This window comes from Phyllobates terribilis, unplaced genomic scaffold (assembly GCF_046119375.1).
Source record: "Phyllobates terribilis strain yellow unplaced genomic scaffold, ASM4611937v1 Scaffold_8__6_contigs__length_399053987, whole genome shotgun sequence".
In the NCBI taxonomy this organism is placed as follows: Eukaryota; Metazoa; Chordata; class Amphibia; order Anura; family Dendrobatidae; genus Phyllobates; species Phyllobates terribilis.
Window position 1 is genome coordinate 198,419,524 of NW_027362768.1, and position 13,427 is coordinate 198,432,950.

At 49.2% G+C, this 13,427-nt stretch overlaps 1 protein-coding gene across 3 annotated transcripts in view; it reads right to left on the reverse strand.

The window, feature by feature from the left end:
- RNF220 (ring finger protein 220) overlaps positions 1-13,427 on the reverse strand; it is a 365,618-nt gene that overhangs the window by 13,752 nt on the left and 338,439 nt on the right. For all 3 annotated transcript variants that reach the window (XM_073644026.1, XM_073644025.1, XM_073644027.1), the window contains 4 exons: positions 3,499-3,595; positions 3,070-3,156; positions 2,925-2,980; positions 2,679-2,757 (listed from right to left, as the gene is read on the reverse strand). In XM_073644026.1, coding sequence (XP_073500127.1) covers positions 2,679-2,757; positions 2,925-2,980; positions 3,070-3,156; positions 3,499-3,595 — 319 coding nt within the window. The remainder of the gene's footprint in view (positions 1-2,678; positions 2,758-2,924; positions 2,981-3,069; positions 3,157-3,498; positions 3,596-13,427) is intronic.

The following is a 13,427-nucleotide window of genomic DNA, read 5'->3' on the forward strand; positions in this document are numbered from 1 at the left end:
CCTGAGTTATCAGCTGTATATAGAGGTGTTATCAGTCATTGTACAGGAGGAGGAGGTGAGCTGTGATATCATCTATTGTGAATGGTGGATCCTGTTTTATCTACTGTATATAGAGATATTATCAGTCATTGCACAGGAGGAGGGGGAGGTGAGCTGTGACATCTATTGTAAATGGTGGATCCTGTGTTATCTACTGTATATAGAGATGTTATCAGTTATTGCACAGGAGGAGGAGGTGAGCTGTGACATCACTTATTGTGGATGGTGGATCCCGTGTTATCAGCTGTATATAGAGGTGCTATCAGTCATTGTACAGGAAGAGGAGGAGGTGAGCTGTGACATCACCTATTGTGAATGGTAGATCCTGTGTCAACAGCTGTATATAGAGGTGTTATCAGTCATTGTACAGGAGGAGGAGGTGAGCTGTGACATCACCTATTGTGAATGGTAGATCCTGTGTTATCTACTGTATATGGAGGTGTTATCAGTCATTGTACAGGAGCAGGAGGTGAGCTGTGACATCACCTATTGTGAATGGTGGATCCTGTGTTATCTACTGTATATAGAGGTGTTCTTAGTCATTGTACAGGAGGAGGAGGTGAGCTGTGACATCACCTATTGTGAATGGTGGATCCTGTGTTATCTACTGTATATAGAGGTGTTCTTAGTCATTGTACAGGAGGAGGAGGTGAGCTGTGACATCACCTATTGTGAATGGTGGATCCTGTGTTATCTACTGTATATAGAGGTGTTCTTAGTCATTGTACAGGAGGAGGAGGTGAGCTGTGACATCACCTATTGTGAATGGTGGATCCTGTGTTATCTACTGTATATAGAGGTGTTCTTAGTCATTGTACAGGAGGAGGAGGTGAGCTGTGACATCACCTATTGTGAATGGTGGATCCTGTGTTATCTACTGTATATAGAGGTGGTCTTAGTCATTGTACAGGAGGAGGAGGTGAGCTGTGACATCACCTATTGTGAATGGTGGATCCAGCGTTGTCTCGTTCGTTGTAATCCTGTCTCTGATGATTATGAAGCTGCTGTAAACTCTTCTTGAAAGGACAAATAGTATAAATTTAAAACAGCCCCAGTGATCAGTGTGAAAATTAGAAGATTACTGTTTGTTTTTAAATAAAGTACTAAAGAATTGCCCCCAAAAACCTGATGTAAGGGGGTAGTTCCTTTTCTGGTGCCGGCTTCCGTTTGATGAAGTAATTAGTGAATGACGGGAGAACGTTCCTGACAGATGCAGGAGGAGAATGGCCGCTGAGCACCGACTGCTCCTTGTTCGATGCAGAATGATGGAGATTCCCACAATGAGACGATCGCTCAAGAAGAGCGACGGCGCCGTGACACCGGTGATGAAGCTCGGCTTATCCAACAGATTTGTTTTGGTAAATGTTAATCGGGAGGCAAAACACAAAGCGATCAATAAAGGCGTTTTTTTTTTTTTTAAAAAAAGAAAAAATAAAAAAGTCCAAGTTATGAAAAATGAAGCTGCTCAGGGCCCGACCTAAAGAGCTCCAGGCCTCAGCCGCCCTCAGCGCCAAACAAGAAAAATGAAACCAATTTAGCTCCAGATTAAGAAACAGAAACTGGAGATGAATCAATTTAGCCTGCCGGGCCGGGTCGCCATATATCACGGCTCAGCGCCGGAGCAGTTAGCGAGCAGATGGTGCGCGCTCCCCTCCCGCACATCAGGCGGCAGCTCTGCGATCAATTCATTTCCCTGACACACTCGTACAGATACACCTGGGGCAATATGTCCGACCGGCAGGAACACCGAGGATGGGACTATTTATTACAGGAAAATCCAGTCTTCTAAGGATAGTAATAAGAGTCTCTCGCGGGACGGAGGACGGATGACTGGAGCCGGCTGCCGGGACAGCTGATAAATGGGGGGACAGCGGCCCTCGCTGTATATCAAGTGGTAAACTGAAAGGACTAGTGATTTCCTCCGGATGCTCAGCACCCGCTACCTGTCACCAGCCGTCTCCAGAGAAGCCCAAAGTCTGAGATTAGGACAAGCACAGCCATCGAGCGGCCGCGGACCCCCCTGGTTACCTCGCTGCGTACCATCACTATTCCCATCAAAACGACACTGGCTCCTAATAACACCCTTTACAATGGATATTCCAGCGAATTATAATAGTGGGATTGTCCCCCATCCCCAGAGACATCCCCTTAATACGGATGCGGCCCTGAGACCCAGGTCCTTACAAGTCTGGCATTTGGACAGGAGGGCATCTGAAGGTTAGTGAAGGGTTTCATGCAGAGATCTTATAGGAGTAGTCTCATCCTGTTAAATGGAAACAATTGGAAAGTGCTTGCAATTACAAGTATTCGCGCAGCGGTGGCCAGCGTCCTAGCCCAGGAGAGCAAGCTCTTTGCTATGGATCCTGTAAGCGCTGCTCTGAAGCTGGTGGGATATCTTGTTCTAGTAGGCCGCTGCGCCCCCTGGTGCTGCAGAGGGGAAGAAGCCTCTGCTGGCGGCATCAGAGCTAGCGGCGCGACCATGTCGCTGCTCTGCACTGTCGATGATCAGGAGCGCACTAATCCCCCAGCAAACAGGAAGTCAGGGGAGCGGTGCGCTCCTGAATATGGTGGGTGTGCGCCACAAAGATATGAGATCCCAGCAGCTATAGTCTCTACAAAACGCCGGGGCGCCCACTCACTTGTCTATGTCGCTGTTCTTACACGTCTTCTGCATCGCCTCCTGTTTACTGTTCTCTCCGTTACTCGTCGATGGCATTTCTGCAACAGAAGTAAACCAAAAATTATCCAGATGCCCATACAGAAGAGCTCAGGATAGGGCATCGCCAATACTACAGATCTACCACTCCAGTCCCCCGAGGAGAGAGACCCTAACGAGAGACATTATTCGTCTTCTCCAGCATTTAATGTCGGGGTCCCAGACTCACCGTCATTGCTCCATTTGGAGAACTCTGTTGTTATTCTGGTGCTGGGTGTTCCACCGCTGTCATTAAGATAAAATACAACATCTCTATTAATATACTTGTGTACTAGTATAAGTGATTGATGGGTCAGACGGAGGACGGCACTCACTTCAATACTGCTCCCCGGAGCGCCTCTCTTTCCTTGGCTTCTCCAGGTTCCTCGCCGGTACATGGGATGACGTCGGCTTCTGTGTACCTAAAAGACGAGCGGTCAAGGAAAACAGGAGGCGGAGAGCAGAAACACTCGTATCCAGATGTAAATATCACAATGAGCAAGATAATGAGTTATAGGGGTCCTCTTCAGGAGGTGAGGGTGCGGATGACTCCCGCACCGGCAGCAGATACTGTGCACCTGAGCGACTCCAGACAAGTATGACACTCGTGATAGCAGGCGGCTGCGGACCTGGCAGGCACCGCTCATCTGCACCCTCACCCCCCGATGCAGAAGCGAGAGGCGCAGGACCCCATCAATGCTAAACTGGAGCGCAGTGTAGGAGGCATTGGGCCTCATCTGCCCATCACCTTTGTGAAAGGATACTGCGCTTTGCCGTATTCCAGAGTGTCGTCCCCATCGACGTCCAGATCGGCATCGCTGTCATGCGTTTCTTTGCTGCTGCACATTATAAACCCAGATCCTGAGAAATGAAGAACAAAATACATTCAGGAACAGTGACTTATTAATGCCTCGTGGCACATATGAGCTGAGCGTGGTCATCTCCTGGGGCATACAAAGCTATGGGGGGCACAAGGTCTACGGTGGGGGTCTGTGCACAAGAGCTAACACTCTGAACCCCAGAGATGACGTGGTGGTGCTGGACCCATGGCTCCATCCTTGCATGGCGACATCAATACCCGAGCGGCAGACGGCGCAGAGCCCGGCAGACGGCGCAGAGCCCGGCTACACGTCCCTGCTGACCTGGCAGCTGCAATACTGCGGCCGCTGTGCACATGATATACATGAGATACAGGAGGCGACACGTGACACATCTACAATAACGGAGCGCACCCACTAATTTAATTTGTGAACAGATCATAACGGAGATTAATGGGCTCATAAAGCAACGCACGAGCCGCAGGTGCTGCCTGACAATGGTTCCTGGAAGCCAAGGTGAAGCAGCCGCGCCGGATCCTGCCAGGGTTACACATTTGGTGACAGTTTTAAGCCGTGTCCCTGTGGAGGTTGACCCCCGATTTCCTGCTGTCGCCTGTGTGTCCGCGCCAGTGAAAACGTGGAGCAGCTGTTCAAATATTTGACGTCTGAGACCGCTTGACTCCGTGCCGGCGGCCGAGCTTGTAGTTTTGTGTAGTAATGAAGAAAAAAATGGATTTGCAGCCGGAGTGAGTAACGGGTCTTGTTGACACTGTACAGCGCAGCGCTCGTCTCTGCCAGCGCCAGATATAGCAGAGCTGACGGGCGGGGAAACAGGGTGACCTTTGTAAAACTCTGCAATCAGCCTGTTACATGAGGGCTACATGTGTACGGATGATCAGACGGCGACCGGAACAGGAGAATCTAAAGGTCAGAGGAAAACGCAAATCAAAGATCCCAACGTGTTACAAGCCGCGCGGACGTATAATTGGCTAATTGATGGGAACGACCGTCACATCACAGCGCTGGACCGCCAACAAGCGGGAAAACAGGAGCATCTGCAGGCGGGCGCCGCGTGGACGCTTCATCCGCTAATTACATCAATGTGAACTGTGACTTCTCGCACCTTCAACACAGACGGCAGCGGACACGAATCTGTCCCAGAGGCCTCCACAAGGCCCTCACAAAAAGAACATGAACAGAAAGACGACACTTCAACTCCAATCCATCCACACCCGTGTTTTGTAAGCCAGCCCTGATGAGCAAGATTGCCAGCGCCCCTCCCCCGAGTCTGGCCGGCGCCCCTCCCCCGAGTCTGGCCGGCGCCCCTCCCCCGAGTCTGGCCGGCGCCCCTCCCCCGAGTCTGGCCGGCGCCCCTCCCCCGAGTCTGGCCGGCGCCCCTCCCCCGAGTCTGGCCGGCGCCCCTCCCCCGAGTCTGGCCGGCGCCCCTCCCCCGAATCATCTTTCAGCTGCCATGAACCATTGCAAGAAAAGCTAGTCCTCAGGGGCCGGTGTACGTGTCGGCCGTCATTTATCTCCTCCGCTGCGATTGGCTTCAGCGGCTCACGCCTTGGCTCTGCTCACCTTACAATAGGTTGTCGGAGACGATCGGGTGTAAAGACAGCAGCTATGACCTCAGCCCAGAAAGCTGAGGACAATTTGAAGGGGCTTTCCATCTCCTAGTGATGACCCTCTCCTTATGATCCTGACTGCAGTGCAGCCCTCACAATCTCAGCACTGAAAGACCCCGGAGGGCAGACCCCCACCAATCTTCCTATAGATCTGCCATCACGTTATGAACAGGATCACCCCCTCAATGCCGTAAATCTGCGCTCTGGGGAAACGTCCGAATCTTGCTTGGTCGCCATGCGGCACAGAGCTTGGTATGGCAGTGTAAACCCTCCGTGCACAGCGCCATTATTCATCGCGGTGCACACGGCCATGTACCGCAAACTAGAAGAGGAAAACAAAGGGCTAGCAATATGTCGGCACCAATCAATCTACAGAAATTAGGAGAGGCCGGGGGTCCCACCATGTGCTGTAACAAGTTTATATTGTGATGGGAGCTACGCAGTAAATAAATGAAGTGAGACGTTCCCGGCTCGTGATGACGGAAGGGTAATAAAGACTGACCCGGGGACACACAAACACCGCGCACACCAAAGTTGTGGCCTGTCTGCGCGGCTGATGGCTGGCAGGCAGAGGCAATTTCAGTGGCTGCGGTGACTGGCACCTCTATAAACCTCCTGACAGTCAGGAGACAAACTCCTCCGATCAATCAGAGCGCGCCCATCACCACCACTTACCCCCGCGCCGCTGACACCCTGCGCTCACACCGCGCCACCCGCCGCTGCACATCAACCATAGGAATGAAGCGCAGAGACCCCCCCAGAAGCAAAAGCTGATTCACAAGGACACAACTGCATCCTACAAGAAAACCCTCCAGAAGGGACGGACGGCCGCAGCGCACCGGCCGCAGGCACTCGCCATCTACTCACATTTTAGGGATTTCCAACCGCACTTTACTGTTTAACTCTTTCATAACCAGGCAATTCGTCATTTTCTGCACGTTTGATTTTTCCTCCCCTTCTTCCAAGAGACATAACTTTTTAATACTTTTGGGTCCGCACAGGCGTACCACGTACCAGCGCTTGTTTTATTCAGGACGAGTTGCAGGTGTGAATGACGCCATTCACTGAAAAACGCGAAAATACTCAAAGTGAGGGGGGGAGGAAAAAGAACAAAAAATGTGTGGGGTCTGTTCAATGTGTGGTAAATGGACCTGGCAAAGCGATTTTGCAGGTCAGCCCGACTGCAGCAATCCCAAACCTGCAGAGCTTGAGTTCTGAGACTGGGCACTTCTCTTTGGGTTGACGGAGCTGTGAGAACATGTTTGTGTCATGAACTTTTTATTTTAGGCTTTTATGGACACAACAATCCCAAAATAAGCTTATTTTTTCTGTTAGGATTAGGGTATTTTTCATTATAAAACTAAACTAAACTTTTTTTATTTTTAGACTTTTTCTTAATCCCCCCACAGGGGACTTGAACCTGTGATTTGATGGCTCATAGTATACACTGAGCCATAGGGGGACGAGGATGACAGCAAGGACCCCGGCCGCCATGATGACCCCACTGGCTCCCCGTAATTACATCATGAGGGAAGGGGGGCAATGGGAGCTGGTGGACGGGCTCATCGGCAAGCAGCCCATTTATCAGTGGCATTTCAATGGTTACATAGCAGAGATGTTATCGGCAGATGTTGGCTGAACAGCAGCTCCGGAGCTCGGTCCATACACCTGCACGCAACCAGCGACGAAAATGTATGTCCCAGGTCATCCCCAACTCATCCCACAGAGTAGGTGAAACCACAGCCGACTGCTGGACCCCCCAATGCTCCAGAGAGCAGGGCTCTGAATGAAGCACTGCCCCCCATTCATGGCCTATGGACGCGATCTTTTCCTGTAGACACGTCAACAATGCAGTGGTGGTCTGCCTGCACGGCCACTGCTGCACCAATGGCACTTATTAGAGCCCTGTTCTCAGGATCAAGGGGGGGGGGGGGGTTCAACTAGTGGGATCATGGAGGAGAGAGCAGGAAGGGTCTCCTGCGGGGGGCGGCTCAGCTACTGAGGACTGTCCTAGGTCGGCTGCAGGTGGGGGGTCCTAAGCACTGCCAGATTCAGGTAAATGAACCATCAGGAGTAATATCATCACAAAAAAAGAAGCAAGCGGCATTTGCAAGAGTCACATTTCTGGGGAAATAAGTAGCGCTGACAGGAAGGGGATCAGAGGAGTTTAGCAACTCGGGTAATCAAACCTAAAATGTAAGCAGAAGTGGAAACGTCCGTGCACCTGAGGACTCAACGCCGCGTCTCACCAAACAGCTGGAAGCCATACACCAGATCCCCAAACCCCGCGGCTCGCGGCAGCTCCGGCTACAGCTCCTTTAAGTAATTAATGACATGCCGAGAGCTTTCTGCTTTTGAAGGAGAAGTGAAAACATACAAGTGTTGAAATGTTAAATTTCATTAAGGGGGGAAAAATGCGTCTCTTTAACCCCAAACTAAATTTTTTATGACCCTGCCAGAATCAAATTCCCTGTTAATTTAATCAATTAATCAGCATATTGATTCAAAAGCGACGCTGGCAGCGAGCCATGTGTGCTGACGCTCCACACCTGCAACCCCGGCCGTAAAACACAGTCGTGAACACAACTAATAATCCGCCGGCTTCAACTCAACTGCTCACTCGTGACCGAGCAATTCCACCGAAAGCAGGAGACCCTGCCAGAGCCTGGCACCGGCCCACATCCATAATACTCTATCAGGAGGGACCCTCTGCACAAGTGTGTGCGGGCGCTGGGGGGCGCTGTCTGCATACATTACATTACTTATCCTGTATTATACCCCAGAGCTGCACTCACTATTCTGCTGCTGCAGTCCCTGTGTACATACATTACATTACTGATCCTGAGTTACATCCTGTATTATACTCCAGAGCTGCACTCACTATTCTGCTGGTGCAGTCACTGTGTACATACATTACATTACTGACCCGGAGTTACATCCTGTATTATACTCCAGAGCTGCACTCACTATTCTGCTGGTGCAGTCACTGTGTACATACATTACATTACTGATCCTGAGTTACATCCTGTATTATACTCCAGAGCTGCACTCACTATTCTGCTGGTGCAGTCACTGTGTACATACATTACATTACTGATCCCGAGTTACATCCTGTATTATACTCCAGAGCTGCACTCACTATTCTGCTGGTGCAGTCACTGTGTACATACATACATTACTGATCCTGAGTTACATCCTGTATTATACCCCAGAGCTGCACTCACTATTCTGCTGGTGCAGTCACTGTGTATATACATTACATTACTGATCCTGAGTTACATCCTGTATTATACTCCAGAGCTGCACTCACTATTCTGCTGGTGCAGTCACTGTGTACATACATTACATTGCTGATCCTGAGTTACCTCCTGTATTATACTCCAGAGCTGCACTCACTATTCTGCTGGTGCAGTCACTGTGTACATGTATTACTGATCCTGAGTTACCTCCTGTATTATACTCCAAAGCTGAACTCACTATTCAGCTGGTGCAGTCACTGTGTACATACATTACATTACTGATCCTGAGTTACCTCCTGTATTATACCCCAGAGCTGCACTCACTATTCTGCTGGTGCAGTCACTGTGTACATACATTACATTACTGATCCTGAGTTACCTCCTGTATTATACCCCAGAGCTGCACTCACTATTCTGCTGGTGCAGTCACTGTGTATATACATTACATTACAGATCCTGAATAACCTCCTGTATTATACTCCAGAGCTGCACTCACTATTCTGCTGATGCAGTCACTGTGTACATACATTACTGATCCTGAGTTACATCCTATATTATACTCCAGAGCTGCACTCACTATTCTTCTGGTGCAGTCACTGTGTACATACATTACTGATCCTGAGTTACATCCTGTATTATACTCCAGAGCTGCACTCACTATTCTTCTGGTGCAGTCACTGTGTACATACATTACATTACTGATCCTGAGTTACCTCCTGTATTATACTCCAGAGCTGCACTCACTATTCTTCTGGTGCAGTCACTGTGTACATACATTACATTACTGATCCTGAGTTACATCCTGTATTATACTCCAGAGCTGCTCTCACTATTCTGCTGGTGCGGTCACTGTGTACATACATTACATTACTGATCCTGAGTTACATCCTGTATTATATTTCAGAGCTGCACTCACTATTCTGCTGGTGCAGTCACTGTGTACATACATTACATTACTGATCCTGAGTTACCTCCTGTATTATACTCCAAAGCTGCACTCACTATTCTGCTGGTGCAGTCACTGTGTACATACATTACATTACTGATCCTGAGTAACATCCTGTATCATACTCCAGAGCTGCACTCACTATACTGCTGGTGCAGTCACTGTGTACATACATTACATTACTGATCCTGAGTTACATCCTGTATTATACTCCAGAGCTGCACTCACTATTCTGCTGGGATCAAATAACTAAAAATTGGCATGTGCATAAGTATTCACCTCTTTTGCTATGAAGCCCCTAAAGTGTGCAATCTAAGTGTCACATGTCTGTCAGTATTTACACTTTACCTTTTCTGAAAGGCCACAGAGGCTGCAACACCATTAACAAGAGGCGACACTAACCAAACACCATGAAGACCAAGGAGATCTCCAAACAACACCATGAAGACCAAGGAGATCTCCAAACACCATGAAGACCAAGGAGATCTCCAAACACCATGAAGACCAAGGAGATCTCCAAACAACATCATGAAGACCAAGGAGATCTCCAAACACCATGAAGACCAAGGAGATCTCCAAACACCACCATGGAGTCCAAGGAGATCTCCAAACACCACCATGAAGACCAAGGAGATGTCTAAACACCACCATAGAGACCAAGGAGATCTCCAAACACCACCATGAAGACCAAGGAGATCTCTAAACAACAGCGTGAAGACCAAGGAGATCTCCAAACACCACCATAAAGACCAAGGAGATCTCCAAACACCACCATGAAGACCAAGGAGATCTCTAAACAACAGCGTGAAGACCAAGGAGATCTTCAAACAAATCAAGGACAAATCAGTGTTGGGTTCTAAAAAAAACCTCCCAATCTCTGATGATCCCGGAGCACCATCAAATCCATTATCATCAAATGGAAAGAACATGGTACCATAACGAACTTGCCAAGAGAGGGCGCTCACCAAAAACGCTCAGCCTGGGCAAGGAGGGATTAATCAGAGAGGCAGCTCAGAGACCTAAGGTGACCCTGAAGGAGCTGCAGAGTTCCCGAGCAGAGACTGGAGTATCTGTCCATACAAAACCACAATAAGCCGTACACTCCATAGGTGTGGCCTTTATGGAAGAGTGGGAAGAAAAAAGCCTTTACTTGCACACAAAATACATGTGGGAGACTCCCCAAAGGTATGGAGGAAGGGGCTGTGGTCAGATGAGAACAAAATTGAACTTTTTGGTCACTAAAGTAAACACTATGTCTGGCACCAAACCAACACAGCTCATCACCGCAAGAACACCATCCCCACAGTGAAACATAGTGGTGGCAGCATCATGCTGTGGGAATGTTTTTCGGCAGCAGGGACAGGGAAAATGGTCTGAGTCAAGGGAAAGATGGATGGTGCGAAATACAGGGATATTCTTGAGCAAATCCTGTTCAATCTGTCAGTGATTTGAGACTGGGACGGAGGTTCACCTTCCAACAAGGCAATGACCCAAGCATACTGCTAAAGCTACACTCGAGTGGTTTAAGGGAAAACATGGAAATGTTCTGGAGTGGCCAAGTCACAGCCCAGACCTTAATCCAATGGAGAATCTGTGGTCAGACGTGAAGATTGCTGTTCTCCAGAGGAAACCATCTAACCTGAAAGAGCTGGAGCAGTTTTGCCTTGAGGAATAGGCAAAATATCACAGTTGTCAGATGTGGAATGCTCATAGAGACCCATCCAAAGCGATGTAATTGCCGCAAAATGAGGCTCCACAAAGTACTGACTTTAGTGGGGTGAATAGTTATGCTCACTGAAGTTTTCAGTTATTTTGTCCTATTTGTTGTTTGCTTCACAATAAACAGAAAACCAAATGTTCACAGTTGTCGGCATGTTCTCTACATGAACTGATGGAAACCCTCAAGAAAATAAGAACAGTGAAATTCCAGATTGTGAGGCAGCAAAACACGAAAAATGCCAAGGGGGTGAATACTTTCGCAAGGCACTTTATTTGTTGCTTCTGTACAATGTCCTGTGTAATGAATATCATTTATTCATCCTGATAGAACGGACTTCACAGTAAAGGACTGAGCGGTTCCTCTCCTGGTGGATTAGGTGTCTGTGTGATAACCCGGACCCTATGCAACCATTGCTCCAAACTTCTGTAGAATTCAGCAAGGTGCTGCCGGTGGTGGTCCAGCCAATTCTTGTGGGGTAACATTGCATTAGTGAGCGACATCCAGAGAAGGCCTCTGCCTCCCACACCACAGACGATGCAATGGATGCGAACACACTTTGTGAAAGGGATGTATGAGAGAAGCGTTTGTACCCTCAGCGCTTCTGATGTCTCCCACCTAATGAGATGCGCTGACTCGCCATATCGTACAACCTAATATCCGGCAATGCCCCAAGTCCCCCACAAGATGTCTATTGGACACCCTGTGTCAGCCGTGACCCCCCACACAAGGCCATCGTGCTCCCCAGTACTTGGGGAACATACATACGCCAGGGTCTGCAATGTAAGAGTCATCACCTGCACATACGGACCTTCTCACTCGCAGAGGCGAGTAGTGCAGGCTCCTGCTGAAGACGCATTGTCGGGGGTGATGAAGGGCAGCCGTGTTGTGGCGGACGGGATCCGGAGGTCCCTCACTATTACCCGGGACCTCGGTTCAGTGTAGAGGAGGAGTACCGATGCAATAAAGGCGTCTCTGAACCCAAATCTGGAAATGCCACTCAATCGAATCGAATGTATTGGAGACATCATGGAACGAAATCGCCCTGGGCCCGAAATGTCGCCTAAACGTTTGTAAAAAGTCTATGTATATTAATGGTCGTTGAACAAACCGGCATAAAGCCCGTGTAGTCAGGGGGCATTAACAAACCAAGCACTGGATTTAACCGTCTAATAGTGACCAGTTATATGCAACTGCAGTAGGGAAATTGGTCTGTAAGAATCACAGTCTGGGGTCATTCAGGCTCGGGAAGAGTTAATATCGCTTCCCTCATTGAGGTCAGAGACCGTAGGCATGGTCATAAATCCGAAGGAGGACTGGGGCCTGTACTATACTCCACAGCTGCACTCACTATTCTGCAGGCTCCAGAGCTGAACTCTCCCGGCATTCCCTGCTTGCTCGGTAGCAGGACAGAGCAGATTAGCAGCTTGTGCCGGCAGAGGTGTGGACGGGTCTCTGGTGGTCTGTGCAGGGAGCGCTGCTGCTGGGTTAATGTGGGCGCTGGGTGGTAACGGGGGTAACAGTCATCTCGCTTGCTGGTTCGCAGGGCGGCAGATACTTCCATTACAGCGGGCAGTCCTTAGGGAAATTCTCTTCCCTCGCAGCTCATGTTCCAGACCCGTCACTGCTGGCAGCTTTTATACACATTTCCAGCTCTTTAATTAAAAGTCACAGAGCTGCACGGCCAATCAGCCCAGAGATGGGTGGATAACAACCTGCCAGGCTTATTTAGAAACCAGGAAGGGGAGATTACCGGGGAGAGGCTGCAAAATTAATCAACGCCGCGCCGACTGCGGGAGGAGGGCAACGGGGGCATCGCCATGTGATCATTGTCTATTACCCGTCCAGTAATTACTCTTATAATACCCACAATATGATATATAAATCAGTGGACCTGCGCCACCGAGCACAACTATTATACAGAGCTCGCAGCACCACACTGGCACTGAGCGCCCGCTGTCACCAGGGGCTGATCCTGGGACAGGAAGGGGACGTTACATGTGAATGGCCGGATGATCAAAAGACGTGAGAAAAGCAGAGCAGCCCCCCGAGAGGGTAGTGTCATAGGGCACAATGTCACTGCTGCAGAACCTCTTGTTCCCACTGAGCATTGATTGACACATGACAGCTGCAGTGTGAATTATAAACTGTCCCAGAGATTTCAGCTACTACAGAACTTCTTTGGGAAGAGGGTGATTACATTAGTTTTCCCTTTTTCAGAAGGCGGAGGTGCTGCTGGCGCTGAAAAATGTAAACCCCTCGATGAGCGGGCGATTTTCCCTTTTTTCCTCTCCGGCTCCTCAGAGCCATTTTCGGAGACCTGTAAGGCTTTTCTTTCCCAGTCT